This window comes from Phalacrocorax aristotelis, chromosome 23, assembly GCF_949628215.1.
Source record: "Phalacrocorax aristotelis chromosome 23, bGulAri2.1, whole genome shotgun sequence".
In the NCBI taxonomy this organism is placed as follows: domain Eukaryota; kingdom Metazoa; phylum Chordata; class Aves; order Suliformes; family Phalacrocoracidae; genus Phalacrocorax; species Phalacrocorax aristotelis.
Genome location: NC_134298.1, coordinates 6,186,430 through 6,200,147, shown reverse-complemented (window position 1 = coordinate 6,200,147; position 13,718 = coordinate 6,186,430). Strand labels below are relative to the sequence as shown.

The 13,718-nt window shown below is 57.2% G+C and overlaps 2 protein-coding genes, 2 long non-coding RNA genes and 10 other non-coding genes across 14 annotated transcripts in view; 12 read left to right on the top strand and 2 right to left on the bottom strand.

The window, feature by feature from the left end:
• LASP1 (LIM and SH3 protein 1) overlaps window positions 1–2,467 on the bottom strand; it is a 34,342-nt gene extending 31,875 nt beyond the window's left edge. Inside the window, exon 1 of the mRNA XM_075117239.1 lies at window positions 2,345–2,467. Within this exon, the coding sequence (XP_074973340.1) occupies window positions 2,345–2,413 (69 nt within the window). The 5' untranslated portion in view covers window positions 2,414–2,467. The remainder of the gene's footprint in view (window positions 1–2,344) is intronic.
• A 375-nt stretch (window positions 2,468–2,842) lies between these two features.
• TRNAC-GCA (transfer RNA cysteine (anticodon GCA)) lies at window positions 2,843–2,914 on the top strand. Its single transcript has one exon. It is a non-coding gene; the product is annotated as a tRNA-Cys (tRNA).
• Window positions 2,915–5,604: 2,690 nt separating this feature from the next.
• Window positions 5,605–5,676, top strand: TRNAC-GCA (transfer RNA cysteine (anticodon GCA)). Its single transcript has one exon. It is a non-coding gene; the product is annotated as a tRNA-Cys (tRNA).
• A 340-nt stretch (window positions 5,677–6,016) lies between these two features.
• On the top strand, window positions 6,017–8,036 carry RPL23 (ribosomal protein L23). The gene is made up of 5 exons (XM_075116909.1): window positions 6,017–6,120; window positions 6,396–6,479; window positions 6,779–6,907; window positions 7,572–7,685; window positions 7,906–8,036. The coding sequence occupies exons 1-5, from the start codon at window positions 6,108–6,110 to the stop codon at window positions 7,986–7,988; spliced, it is 423 nt and encodes a 140-aa protein (XP_074973010.1). The 5' UTR covers window positions 6,017–6,107; the 3' UTR covers window positions 7,989–8,036.
• Window positions 6,599–6,730, top strand: LOC142068126 (small nucleolar RNA SNORA21). The gene has a single exon (XR_012664211.1). It is a non-coding gene; the product is annotated as a small nucleolar RNA SNORA21 (small nucleolar RNA).
• Window positions 7,081–7,213, top strand: LOC142068125 (small nucleolar RNA SNORA21). The gene has a single exon (XR_012664210.1). It is a non-coding gene; the product is annotated as a small nucleolar RNA SNORA21 (small nucleolar RNA).
• Window positions 8,037–9,228: 1,192 nt separating the features above from the next.
• Window positions 9,229–13,715, bottom strand: LOC142067904 (uncharacterized). The gene is made up of 2 exons (XR_012664182.1): window positions 13,549–13,715; window positions 9,229–9,608 (listed from the first exon to the last, which is right to left on the bottom strand). It is a non-coding gene; the product is annotated as an uncharacterized LOC142067904 (long non-coding RNA).
• Window positions 10,202–10,273, top strand: TRNAC-GCA (transfer RNA cysteine (anticodon GCA)). Its single transcript has one exon. It is a non-coding gene; the product is annotated as a tRNA-Cys (tRNA).
• Window positions 10,456–12,244, top strand: LOC142067905 (uncharacterized). Its single transcript, XR_012664183.1, has 3 exons — window positions 10,456–10,844; window positions 11,004–11,818; window positions 11,957–12,244. It is a non-coding gene; the product is annotated as an uncharacterized LOC142067905 (long non-coding RNA).
• On the top strand, window positions 10,555–10,626 carry TRNAC-GCA (transfer RNA cysteine (anticodon GCA)). The gene has a single exon. It is a non-coding gene; the product is annotated as a tRNA-Cys (tRNA).
• On the top strand, window positions 10,895–10,966 carry TRNAC-GCA (transfer RNA cysteine (anticodon GCA)). The gene has a single exon. It is a non-coding gene; the product is annotated as a tRNA-Cys (tRNA).
• TRNAC-GCA (transfer RNA cysteine (anticodon GCA)) lies at window positions 11,307–11,378 on the top strand. Its single transcript has one exon. It is a non-coding gene; the product is annotated as a tRNA-Cys (tRNA).
• TRNAC-GCA (transfer RNA cysteine (anticodon GCA)) lies at window positions 11,836–11,907 on the top strand. The gene has a single exon. It is a non-coding gene; the product is annotated as a tRNA-Cys (tRNA).
• Window positions 12,291–12,362, top strand: TRNAC-GCA (transfer RNA cysteine (anticodon GCA)). Its single transcript has one exon. It is a non-coding gene; the product is annotated as a tRNA-Cys (tRNA).
• Window positions 13,716–13,718: the final 3 nt, after the last annotated feature.

The following is a 13,718-nucleotide window of genomic DNA, read 5'->3' as shown; positions in this document are numbered from 1 at the left end:
TGCTTTCCAATTCCAAGTTTGAAAAGCTCTGAACATCTGGAGGTGATCCCAGGTACGACCGCACGGCGCAGCTCACCCCACGTCCCAGCAGGCCGTACTTTACGAGAAGCACGCTGGCCGCGGTCCAGGCAGGCTGCTCTCGGAGATGGAGCCCTTCAGGCAACTCTGCCACTCGCAGCAGACTAGATCTGGGGAGAGAGCTCACAGCCACGCTCCATGTCAGTGTAACCGTTTACAGCTCGTGCTACGGCCACACAGCATCCCTCCTCCAAGCAACGCCACCGCTCCGCACCTGGGAGCGAGCATCGCTTGAGGCTCAAGGGTTAGAAGACAAAAGGAGAGACTCCTTGGGCTGAAGGCAAATCCTTGATCGGGTTTAATGCACGGTAACAGCTAATCCTAACGTCTACTCATTTTAGAAAAAGTCACCCGACATCAGCTTTACGTGGGTTCAGCAGTTGCAGCTGCAACCACCAACCTCTGACAGCCGCTCCAGCAACGGGCAGCGGAGATGTCACTTCCACAGCGGAAGCCAGCCACATCACCAAGCACCTTATCTGGAGGGCTGGCGGGTAGGCATGGGGGAAGGGAACGCCACCCATTTCCCCAAGCCCGAGAAAGGCATCTGCCTTTTGCAAGGTGACAAAGTGAAAAGTCAAGAGGCAGAACTCTGTTTCACCCACGTCGGAGCTGGCAGCAGGCAGTCTCACTTCTCTCTGCCTTTGTAGAGCCTGATGAAACTGCAAGTTTTCCTCATTTGCCGTAAATCTCAGAAGGGAAACGGACTTTCCCGATTTCACTACCAGGAGAAAACCAACCACATCTGGTCGTCAACACACCAGCACAGGCACTGGAAGCTTAAAGGCAGCAACATGCACACGTCTCCTCCCAGAAGCCCTTCGTTATTGCTGCCCGTGGTTCAATTTCAGCCCTAGCAGCGCTTATGCAAACAACACCAGGGCTGCCCTTTCGACTTTGGCAGGGTGTAGAGCAAAAACAGGGCAGCAGCCACTCTAATAACACCGCGCTTATCTTGCACTTTTGCGGGAAGCCCCTTCCAGCTGCCACCTCACCAGGCAGAAACCCCAGGAAAAATTAACACAGGGGGAGTTAGCGGGAGGGGAGCCATTTGCTGAGGGGCGTGCTGTATTGCAAGGCTGAGCATGCAATGATTCGTAGCAGGAGAAAGCTAGTAAGACCCCTAGAAGCACAAGACGATGATGGCAGCTGCCTGCCCGCTCCCAAGCGGCTAGAATACGCCGTCTCGGGACGCGCATCGGTCGTGCCCTGACGGCAACACGCAACTGCCAGCGCAGAAGTAGAACAAAACCCAGACAGTGGCTGCGCAGGAGGAAGCAGAGGGTCGTCGCCCCCCTTCCCTTCCAGTTACCCACCACTGGGACACCCGGCAGCTGCCGGAGGCCAGCACGGGCTCCAACAGTGGGAGCCACTTCACGGCTCCCAGCAGCCAGGACGGGCCCTGGGACACGGGGCGGATGGTTCAGCTTCGGGCCAGGCCCAGCTTAAGGAAGAAACATCATCTGTTAAAAATGCGAGCAACAGGGTCTGCCGAAGCTCAGGAATGCCGCCGCCGGGATCCACGCATTCTTCGAGTTACTTTTTTTAGTCCCTAAAAACTGGTTGTCCCAGAAGCCTGGAAGGGGGGGGGGGGGGGGTGGGGAGCGGCTCAGCCCCCCCAGGAGGGGGCAGTTCAGGGGCGAACCCCACGGGGGGGGGGGGGGGGGGGGGGAAGGAACCACCGCCTCCTCCCACGGACGGCGCTGCCGGGGCCGGGCGGCCTCGGAGGGGTGTTTTTGATGGGAAAACACTTGAAAAAAAAAAGAAAAGAGACCCTCAAAGCACTTGCGCACCACGTTAAGGCAGGCAGCGCAAACTGTAAAGATTGAATTCTGGAAAAGAGAAGTATCAATTGGGATGGAAGAGGAGGAAAAAAAGAGCTCGGTTAATGCAAACCAGATGGGGTTCGCGGCTCCAGGGGAAGCGTTAACTGTTGCTTTGCATCGGCCTCCGCAGGCGCCCGGCTCCGGCTCCCCGCGCCGCTGGGGCTGCTTTTAGTGATATATATATATATATAAGGAAAAGCCCCGGACACTGCCGCGGGCTCCCACCCGCGACCCCCGGCGCCGCTCGGGGAGGTGCCACCTCCAAGGGCTGGAAGGAGCGTGGGTGCCGATCCCACGGGACAGCAAAAGAACCCCCAGGCTCCTAAGATAGGGCGGGCAGCGTGGGGATATCCCACGGTGGGAGGGAGGGGTGCACCCCCACAGACCCCGACGACGCACCCCACGGGGGACTCCCCCCACCCCACGAGCGTGGCGCTCACCTTGTCCAGGCAGTTCACTTTCTCCGTGGGGTAAACGATCTTGCCGCAGCGGGCGCAGTTGGGGTTCATGGCTGCCACTCGTGCTCCGCTCCCACCCGGCGCCGTTGCTTCTGGGCCTCCGCCCGCGCTGCCACGACCCTAAATAGGCGGGGGGGGTGGGGGGAGGAGGAGGTGGGGGGGTGGAGGGGGGGAAGGGGGCGGGGCCCCGGGGGCGCGCGGGGGCGTGGCGCCCACCCACGCGCGCGTGCACGCACACGTACACCCCACCCCACCCCCCCTCCCCGCTGCGCCAACGGCGGCGTGGGCGGGCGCGTTCGAGCACCCACCTCCTCCTTTTTCCTTCCCCTCCCGTTCCGTGGTCGCGCGTGGAGTCTTGCAAGCGTGCGTAGCTCCCGGCCCGCGCGTGGACGCCGCGGATGCGGCGTCCACGCGCGGGCCGGGGGCTACGCACGCGTGGGGCCGCAGTTAAGCGAGCGCCCGGCAGCGGTTTTGGTAGGCGGGGGTATAGCTCAGTGGTAGAGCATTTGACTGCAGATCAAGAGGTCCCTGGTTCAAATCCGGGTGCCCCCTCAAGGTTGCGTTTTCAGGCTTATTAAGTTTGTTTTTTTTTTTTCCCCACGCGTGATTTCACCTTATAATTTTGAGTGATGCAGCCGGAAAGCCCCATAACAGCCCCCCTCACGTTAGGGCAGGGTGAAGAAAGCACTTTTAGAATCACAGAATCATTAAGGTTGGAAAAGGCCTCTAAGATCACCGAGCCCAACCGCCGACCCAACACCCCCAGGCCTCCTAAACCATGTCCCCAAGTCCCACGGCTACACGGTGTTTGAGCACCCCCAGGGACGGTGACTCCCCCACCTCTCTGGGCAGCCTGTGCCAGGGCCTGACCGCTCTGGCAGGGAAGGCATTTTCCCTCATCTCCAACCTAAACCTCCCCTGACGCAGCTTGGGGCCGTTCCCTCTCGCCCTGTCACTGCTGACTTGTGAGCAGAGACCGACCCCCCCCCTCACTCCAGCCCCTCTCAGGCAGCTGCAGAGAGCGAGAAGGGCTCCCCTCAGCCCCCTCTTCTCCAGGCTAAACCCCCCCAGCTCCCTCAGCCGCTCTCCATCAGACTGGCTCTCTCTTCCCTCCCTGCAGGCCATCGGGCTCCATCATCGAGTCACCTCAAGGTGGAAGACAGAGCTGCGAGAAATAACAACTGATTTTTTTTAAATGGGAAACAATCCACCAAAGCAGGCTGGAGACCCGCGTGGGCAAGAAGGAGCACCCACTTCTCTAGGTCTGCGCTTGGCAGACCGTTACCAAATCCAATTCCCAACCAGGTTTACATTTTTAGCAGAATTTTATTGAAAGGCATCGAAACGAACGCGAGCAGAAGCGTCTCGACCTCTGCAAGGCCCGTGGGGTAACGCGGTTTGCAGGATGCGTGTGCAGGATGGCCCTTCCACAGGGACGTGCAGTGCGTCAGGTGGGCAGCGTTGACTCCGGTCGATGCAGGTTATTACGTTACAAAAGCCTCAGTAAGAACATTAATTCAATTTCTGTCAGGAGATAACAACACCTTCATTCCCCGAGCCTGTTAGAAAAGAAGCAGCCTCGGCAATCGCTATTTGCAGGCAGGCTTTAATAAAGCACACCCACATCAAACAAGGCTGCGCTCGGCTCTCTTCCCCCTTATTCATTTCAGGATGCGGCTTAAAATTGGCTTCCTTCGTTTTAAAAGCAGCTTATCTGATCTCCTCACAAAGGCGCCCACTCCTTCCCTTTCTGATCACCTCGCCCAACGCTTCCCAGCCCCCCGAACCAGCCTCCCACCCTTTCCTGGCCCATCGCAGCTTAAAATAAGACGCGTTTTTCTGCTTATCCAGCTCTTCAGAATGTTGTGGGTGGTTTTTCCTCTCTTGGCTCGGGAGACGCTGCTGGGTGAGGGAGGCTCCTCGTCACCCAGCCGCTTTGGGTGCGCACCAGCAGGTCAGCCTCGCCCCTGCAGGCAGCGAAGCAGCTGCTGCTGCTGCTTCCCGGGGCGGCCGAGGGCATCGCTCCGCCGAGGCCCGGCTCCAGCTGCAGTTTTAATTTCTCTTTCTTTCTTTTCACGAGCTGCATCATCCCTGAGGCACACAGTGTGAATTTGGGGCTGTCCTGCGCAGGGACGGGAGTTGGACTCCACGATCCCCACAGGTCCCTTCAGGCTCAGGACATTCTACAATTCGACAAGTCTGGTGTCCGAAGCACCGGGCCCTGAGCCCTCGTGGGGCTGACGCCGCAGCGTGGCCGGTGCGTTCCTCCCCGAGGGCTTTGTGCGGGCAACGGGTGCGAGCTGATGTCCTGGGACCCCGCGCGAAGAGGTTGCGTGGCGGTGCAATACGTTTGCGTCGTTACGCCAGACGACGCTTCAGTGCTCGTCTCTTATTAGCTACAGGCCAGGCGTTTACTGTTAGCGCTTGCTTTTATAGCCATGAAACGACAGGACGGTCCTTCGCTTTCTGGAGTTGTTACCTTAAACCTATATTTGCCGTTATTTGCTTTCAAGCTGTCAGGATGCTTCCTTAGTTCTATGCAGAGCGCTCAGAGGACGAGGTGGAGTGCTCAGAGGACCCGGTAGATGAAATATTATATCACTTGTGCTTTTCCTCCTGAAATTAGAGTTAGGCAATCGCTGAGTAAATAAAAAATCACTTATTGCCACTAGGCAAAATCTCTCTCACGTTGTGGTTAAATTACACTAGAATTTGCAGAATCCCTAGGGCTGAAAAATTCGTGTGGAGGCAAAGCCCAGACCACGGCAATTCCTTCTGATAAACACAGAAAAAATGTATTTATGTATTTCTCACTGTCGGGAGCACGGCGAGTGATGCAGCATGCTGCGGCCGCTCTCCTGCTCCGGCTGCTCCCGGCAGGAGCCGTGGATCCGGATCCTGGCCATAAATGGGCTCCCTGCAAATATTTTTAAGCAGTTTGGAAAATAACTTGTTCCCGCTCTTTCTCCCACTTCTCCGCTACCGCTCTCAGTGCCCCAACCTCTGCGCGGGGCTCCTCGCCTCGGGCGCTCCCCGAAGCCCCCTCCGGGACGGAGCCACGCGGTCCACCGAGCCCTCGCGCTCGGCGGCTCCGGGAGCACGTTCCCGCTGTTCCCGCGGTGCGAGTGGCACCGGGCAGGGGGGAGCGAGGCCCGCGGTCTCCTCGGGGCGCTCCCGGCCGTGCGGGGCGGGGGGACAGCGGCGGCGCGGGAAGGCGGCGCGGAGCGGGATCATGGGCGGGCGGGGGTATAGCTCAGTGGTAGAGCATTTGACTGCAGATCAAGAGGTCCCCGGTTCAAATCCGGGTGCCCCCTCGTTTTACTTTGTCCCCCTTTTTTTTTCTCTCCCTTCTTCTCTCCCATTCCCCGAAATCAAAAAACCTAAAAAGAAAGATTTTTCGCCCCAAAATTACTTCCGCCGGGGACCGGCCCGAAAGGCTCCCCCGTGACCGCGGCGCACCCCCCGGGCCGCTCCGCGGCACACGCAGGGAGCGGGGGTGGGAGGGGGACACACACACAGACCTGCGGGGCCCCCAGGCCCTCCCGGTGCTGCCGGTACCGGGGGGGGGTGTCGCCCCCCACCCCCCGCCTCTAGGGGGCGCTGCGGGGACTCCACCCCGCCGCCGCCAGCGCCACGTGACTTCCCCCGAGTCGGCTTCGCCACGTGACGTCCGGCAACGCGCGAGGGGCGGGGCGATGCCATATCCCGGCCTGCCCCGCGCGCCTCGCCCTCTTCCGGCGCCAAGATGTCGAAGCGAGGTGAGGCGGGAGGGACGGAGGGTGTGGGTATCCGGCTCCATCCGCTGTCTGGTGGTGTTCCGGGGTAGGGGGCGCGCGGGTCCCGGCTCGGGCGGGGGCTGGCGGAGCTGCGGCTCGGGGAGCGGCGTCCGGGTCGGGCTGGGAGCGGAGGCCGGTGCCGGTAACCCCCTCCCGGGGAGGCGCAGGCCGCCTCCGGGATGCCGGGCCGCCGCCCCCCTGGCTGGAGCCCCGCTGTGGTCCGTCGTCGGGGTTTTAACCTTTTTTTCGACCCGCAGGACGCGGCGGTTCCTCCGGCGCGAAGTTCCGCATCTCCCTGGGTCTCCCGGTGGGAGCCGTGATCAACTGCGCGGATAACACAGGTGAGCGTGGGGCAGCCGTGCCCGCGCCTGCGAGCTGGGGGAGGGAGGCCAGCGGGGAGGAGGCGGCTGCTGTAACGCGGAGGGCAAGCAGCTGTTAAACCAGTTGGTAAAAACCAGTTTTCCTTCTGAAAAGCTCTTGCCGGGTCTGCGCTTGTGGCCCGGTGAGATGTCGTGGAAGGAGAGAGCAGAAATATCACTCCTGGGTGAAACGGCAGCCTGTGCTGTTCGCTTCAGTTGGTGATTTGACAAGGGAACCGTCTTCCTGAGCAGCCCGGTTAACGTGGCACTTCTCTCCGTAGGTGCCAAGAACCTGTACATCATCTCCGTGAAGGGGATCAAGGGGCGCCTGAACAGGTTGCCGGCGGCTGGTGTGGGCGACATGGTGATGGCTACTGTCAAGAAGGGCAAGCCGGAGCTGAGGAAGAAGGGTGAGTGTGGAGAGGAGTTGGGGAGTCCCGCCGCACCAACCTACCCAGAGCCAGCCCGTGCTGCAACTTCCCTCCCTTGAGGGACGGAGGGGCAGGCTGCTCGTTGAAGGGGAGGCCAATTCCTCCCTCAGACCGACCTGGAAGGCGAGCTCTGAATCTGGAGCGTTGCCTCCACCCTTCCAAAAAGCACTCGTTGGGTCTGCACGCAGTGGCTCAGTGAGCTGTCGTGGAAGGGCAGAGCAAAGGCACCGCTTTTGGGTGAAGTGGCAGCTCGTGCTGTTTATTTCAATCAGTGGTGTGACATCTTGCCTTGGAATGGGTTTGGCAGCTGCTCTGGAGGGGGAGGGAGGAGTTCATGCTGGATATTGTCTGTGAATTGATGGTATTTAAAAAAATGGAAATATAGAAATAAAGGTGGGGAAGTGGTAAAATGCTGAATTGTCCAAGCGTAGATGCAGCCGTTAAACAGTCAGTTTCAAATGTACTATTGATGATAAACTATAGCTTCTCTTAGCAAAACACTGCAAATATGGGGTGCAAAAAAGCCCCAAACGCATGCATCGAGTTAAACGCTGCAGCAGAACAGTTCCTTTGGCGTGTCTGTTGCCGAACTGTGCGCTTAAAGTGACGCTTGTGATACCGAGCTGCTTCTTTCTCTCCGCAGTCCACCCAGCAGTGGTTATTCGGCAGCGGAAATCGTACAGGAGAAAAGACGGGGTGTTTCTCTATTTTGAAGACAATGCAGGAGTGATAGTAAATAACAAAGGCGAAATGAAAGGTAGGGACAAGAATCCTGTTGTGCTGGCGGAACACAGAGGGGTGGTAGGTTGACATTTCTGCTTCGAGGGCTGTGCTCTCCTGGGTGGAAGGACCCCGATGCTCCTCGGACTGAGGAGAGCGCGGTTGGGCTGAGCGAGCGTTCATGCAAACCGTTCCCCTGAACCACCTCCGCGTCTCCTCGGTCCTCTAACGTGCTGTCGTCTCTCTCTCTCCTCCAGGCTCTGCAATCACAGGCCCCGTGGCTAAGGAGTGTGCAGATCTGTGGCCCAGGATAGCCTCCAATGCAGGAAGCATTGCATAAACGCCTTCATCTTCGTAGAGATAAAATAAAAGTCCTTGAACCAAATAAGTGGTGTCTTTCTTGCCAAAGCGCCCTCCTGTGCTGAGCAGGACAATGTTATCACGAGGGACTTAGTTCTGGGAAACCTTTTTAGGGAGCTCCTTGTGCAGATGTATACTTTGGCAGGAAAATGGGATTTGGAGTTTCAATATCCAATGATAAATCTCTTTTTCAGGCAGGTTCCTGTGTTACTGGAAAACAACTGGAAGGGGGTTGCACCGGAGTGACTTAAATATTAGCAATACTGACTGAACTGACCCAATTTAGGTACGCTCGGGTAGAACTGGGAGGCGTCTGTGAAAGCCCTTCTGCAAAAGCCTCTGTACAGGGGCTCTTGAAATCATAGGTCTGGAATTTTCTTCCAGAATGGGCGATTTTACAGAGATACTGGTCTGATTCTGTGTGTGTGTGTGGGAAACGCTGCCTGAAACCCATCTGTACATGAGCTGGGGAGTTCGTTCAGGACAGCGAGCTCTGAAGGATGTTTGTTAGACCTTGCTGAAGGTGTGCAAGGGCACATAGAGCTCACTGCTGCTGGCTGAGGTGGTGGCTGAAGCATGTGCCTCCAAACCCTGCCTCTGCGGTGAAACAGCTCCCGAGATCATGGAGTGTTAATTGCAGATAGAAGGGGTGATCCGAACTGTCGCGATCAGCTGAAAGGCTTCAGGATCAGAGCTGGAAGGTATGTCCGCAAAAGCTTGTGCTATGTCAAGTTGCTTGTGATTCTCCTGGTCTTCCTCTCTGGCTGGAGCAGAGAAAGGAATGTATTTGGATGTGAACTGCAGGTCGGGTGGTTTTCTGGCCCCCCTGAGCAAGGGTCACTGGCAGGGTAGGGAGGCTGCCTTGCACCTGGGCTCGCAGGTGAAAATAGGGGGCACTTTGTCCTGGATATCATGGCCCTGGTGCCCTGTGACACCTGGGCTCAGCCCAGGTGATGGGGGGCTGCTCCTCCGACGGGCGCTTGGGGCTGGCTGCGACAGGTACCTCGGGCAGGCCCTGCTGTGGTTGGGCTCGGCTCCGTCTGCCGGGGTGCTTAGCGTTCCCACAGCACGCCTCACCTCTCCCTTACAGGTTCTGAGGTACTTCTGTGCTATTGCCGATGTTTTCTGTGCAGGCAGGTTAGAGTGGAGGAAGGAGGGTGGGGAAGGGAGCAAAGCCTCAGATTTTGTAGCACAAACATAAGTAACGATGGACAAGAACACCAGGATCTTGCAGTATTGTTTTTTTTAAACAGCTGTTTGGCCTAATCCAATGTGAATCTCCAAAATAGCGTGGCCTGAGAGTTGTCTCCCAGACATTCCTGCTGGGCAGTCGGGAGCTGTGCGCTGGCGGCAGCCGGGGAGGGGGAAGTCGAAAAGGACTTGGAGGCACTGAGGGCAGCTCTCTTTTCTACAGGCCGTTCCACGGAGCAGGCGAGCGGTCGTGGCTTCTCGCCAGCAGGCCTGGGAGCCCCAGCAGGGTAGAACGGGCGCTCTGGCTGCCGCTGCAGCGCTCCAGACCTGCGGCTGAGGTCGATGTCTGTCTGTCTGAGCAGAGGCCAACTTTGCGGTCCAGTGGTGACGAAGGAGCTGTTTCTCAGACCTGGGGAGGGACGCAGAGACCTGCTGCTGAGTAAGGAACTGCCACCAAAATAAAGGTGTTCTCCCTGGATCTCTTCTAACAGCTTGTGCTGGATTTTTGAATCGGGAAGGCCTTTTCCGAGGTGGGCCATGGCACGGGAGTTGGACAAAAGGCTTTGGGGGTTTGTTCTCCCTGTCCCTGCCCGTGGGCAGCCAGCTGGGGAAGAGAGAGGCTGTGGCAGGGTGGGAGGGAGGTGTTGCAGCAGGCTGTGCCTCTGGGAGGCTGGTGTGGTCCCTGAGGGCAGGGCGCACCCCGAGAGCAGGGAGAGGTGGAGGCGAGTGGCTTCCGGGGTGTTTTGAAGTCTGTGTTTCAAAGCCTTGTTATTTATTGTGGATGATGTTGTGTTTTAGAGAAGGAGAAGTGGGATGGCATGAGGTTGTTCCCAGGAGGCAGCTGAGAGACGTGGGGTGGAGTCCGAGGTACAGGAGGGGTGCTGGGAGGCCTGTTGTGCGTGGGAGGCAGCGGCGCAGGTGGGGTGAGCGCAGGTGGTGGAATGCAGCAGAGCGGGCTGGTTCCTGGCCACAGGGAGCCGTAGCTGGCCCTTTGGCCCAGGTGGGGGTATGGCTCAGGGGTAGAGCATTTGACTGCAGATCAAGAGGTCCCCGGTTCAAATCCGGGTGCCCCCTCCCTGTTCCTTCCTTTTATCCCAGAAGAATTTGTTTTGGAGCTCTCCCTTGGAGTGCTGTTACCCTAAAGTCTCTCTGGGCTGCATCCTCTGTTTGATGGCGTGCTGCGGAGAAGCCGAGAAGGAGCTTCCCACAAGAGAAGAGGACGATCAGTGTGGTGTTTGGGAGGCAAAGGTGAGCGTTCCCTGAAGAGCTGCTTTTTGCTGTGGGATTAATTCTCAGAACTTTACTGTGGCAGTGATTAGGAGGGAGGTTCCTCCTAGGCAGGTGTTTTGCAGGTAGGGGGTATAGCTCAGTGGTAGAGCATTTGACTGCAGATCAAGAGGTCCCCGGTTCAAATCCGGGTGCCCCCTTTAAATCTTCCCTTTTTTGGCATTTTGGGGAGTGTTTTTACTGAAAAGTTACCTCAGAAGTGCAGCACAGCTTCTACTGCAAAGTATTCATGTTACAGCTGGAGCTCCAAAGCCTGTTGAAGATGTTCAAGACTCCAAGTCAGGTGCTGTGAGCCGGGCAAGTCGTGTGCCTGCATTGGCCCTGTGTGGCAGGGAGAGGCCAGAGACTGGGGAAGGAGGTAGGTTGGAAGAAAAGGGTTTTGCTGGTGCATGGAGACGTGTGTGGGCAGGGGGTATAGCTCAGTGGTAGAGCATTTGACTGCAGATCAAGAGGTCCCTGGTTCAACTCCAGGTGCCCCCTCTTTTCTCCACCTTCCTTTTCCCACTTTTTGTCAAAGAAAGAAGACGGGGAGATGTCCTTGGGCCTGGTGAGACTTTGCTGTGCAGTGACGGCTGCTTCCTGAGCTGCATTATTCGGGCTGTGAGGACGTGACTGTTGGGACAGTGCAGGGATTGTGCAGTGTGTGAGGCACTGCTGAGTGCCTGCATGGGCCCGTCTCTGCTCTTCGTTCTCTAATTTTCTGTGCGTACCTTTCAGTGCATTACGAGGCAGAGGGAGGCTGTGAAGGAAGGGAGTCTAAGTGGTGGACACAGAAATCTAGAAATATTTTTAAAACGTGCTTGTGTGGGTGCTGTGCCAAGGGGGTATAGCTCAGTGGTAGAGCATTTGACTGCAGATCAAGAGGTCCCTGGTTCAACTCCAGGTGCCCCCTTTGGGTTCTCCTTTTCCAGGAAAATATAGGAGGGGCTGGGCTGCTTTTGGCTGGGATGGAGTTGACTTTCTCCACAGAGGCTGCTGTGGGGCTGTGCTTTGGGTTTGTGATGGACACAGCGTTGATAACCCAGGGATGTTTTTGTTCCTGCTGAGCAGAGCTTGCACAGAGCCAAGGCCCTTGCTGCAGTGGCGCAGCAGAGGCACGGTGTTTGTTGCTTGGCCCAATAAGTAGCTGTTTTTATTGATGAGGAGACTGCTGGGGATCCAGTTTGTGTGCGTAATTAGATGCCGTCTGTGTGTATTTGTCTCCAGATTTGTCTGCAGGAACTTACTGTACAGAGCTTTGCTTGTACATTAGCATGCAGAAGCGGTTGCTGTCACAGAGCACAACTGAACCAGAGGACATAACAAGCGCGCTGTATTTTTTTATTGCTCCTTGTAAGAGTGCTAACACAGGGGGTATAGCTCAGTGGTAGAGCATTTGACTGCAGATCAAGAGGTCCCTGGTTCAACTCCAGGTGCCCCCTCTTTTCTCTTCCTTCTTCCATTTTCCTTTTGCCATTTTTTTGTTCACAGAAAGAAGACAGAGAGACGTCCTTGGGCCTGGTGAGCCTGTGCCGTGCAGTGGCGGCTGCTTCCTGAGCTACGTTATTCTGGCTGTGAGGCCCTGACTGTTGGGACAGTGCAGGGGTTGTGCCGTGTGTGAGGCACTGCTAAGTGCCTGTGTGTGCTTGTCCCTGCTCTGTTCTCTCTAGTATATGTCATATTTATCTCCACATGCACCTGTTGGCAGGCACATCAAGGTGCAGAGTGGGCTGTGAAGTAAAGGAATCCACCAGTGGACATAAACACCTGTTTCTCTTTTGAAATAATTTTTTTAAAAAAGTCCTTGTGAAAGTTGTTCATGCAAGGGGGTATAGCTCAGTGGTAGAGCATTTGACTGCAGATCAAGAGGTCCCTGGTTCAACTCCAGGTGCCCCCTCTTTAGCTCCTTTTTCACCCTTTCTTCTGTCAAAATCTCCCCAGACAGACTGGAGAGAGTATCTGAGCCCTCTGAGGTCTCAGAAATCACTTGATGATCATTTGACAAGCAGGAAATCAGACTTTGCTGACATTATTCCCCTCCCTCTCCTGGCTGCTGCAGGTAGGCACAACTAGGCTGGCTCAACAGGGGTGCTGCTGCTCTGGTTTCTCCTCGTGTTTGAGTAATTGCTGCTAACGTAAACAGTCAGCAATGTGTGTGATGCCTGTCTAGCAGCAGGGATCTGTGCTGCCATGTTCTCCGGAGGGCGCTGGGGCTGTGATTGGCAAAGCAGCCTGTGGCCGGTTTGCTGCATGACATCAGCAGCCCCTGGGGCTGGAAGCACCGATCTTTGTGCTGGCAGGTGGCTGCTCTGTGCCGCAGCTGCGTCCCTGGTGTGGTGCTGTCGGGGAGGGTGTTGGTGAGAAGAGGTGGCTCAGGGGGACTGTGCTGGCTGGGGAACTGGGAGGTCACTGGTTCTGGCCCCAGGCTGCCACCAGAGGCAACAGCAACAGAACTTCATTCTGCTAATGTGCGGCCTCACTTCAAGCGCCATGTGCAGTGGAGGGCCACAAATTAGTTGAAGGGTTTAGAGGACAAACAATATGAGGAGCAGCTGTATCAGTAGGTCTGTTCAGCCTGGACAAGAAAAGGCTTAGGGCAGACCTCATTGCTGTCTGCAGCTTCCTCAAAAGAGGAAGTGGTACAAGTGCTAGTCTCCCCTGAGGGAATGCAAGGAAGATGTGCCAGGGGAGGTTTAGGTTGGATATCAGGAAAAAGTTCTTCTCTTCTCCCAGAGGGTGAAGAAGCCTGGAACAGGCTCTCCAGGCAGGCAGTCATAAGGTTGAGCCTTGCACGATTCAAGACTCACTTGGACAAACCCTTAGAGATGTGGTGTGAATCTGGGGCTGTGCAGGGACAGGAGTTGGACTCGATGACCCTTCACACTCAAGTACATTCTATGGTTCTAAACCCGCGGGGATTGAGGAACCGGACGGGGGAAGCTTTTGCTCGGGGACGTTTGCGGTTGCCACCCCTCGGGGACCCGGCCACCGGTGCGGGACTGCAATGAAACCAACCTGCGGGCCCGCTCACAGCGAGACCGCGCCCTGCCCTCACGGGGCTGGCGGCGCTCGGGACGACGCACCTGCAGGGACGGGGGAGCCCCGCGCACCGTTCAACCCGACCCTCTCCCCAGGGAGCTCACGCTGCCGCTTTCACTCTTCCCCTTCTACCCGCCGAGCACAGCGGGAGGCGCCGCGGGGCCCGCCATGCCCCGGTCCGCTCCGCCCGCCATCTTCTGAGCTCCCCTCAGCG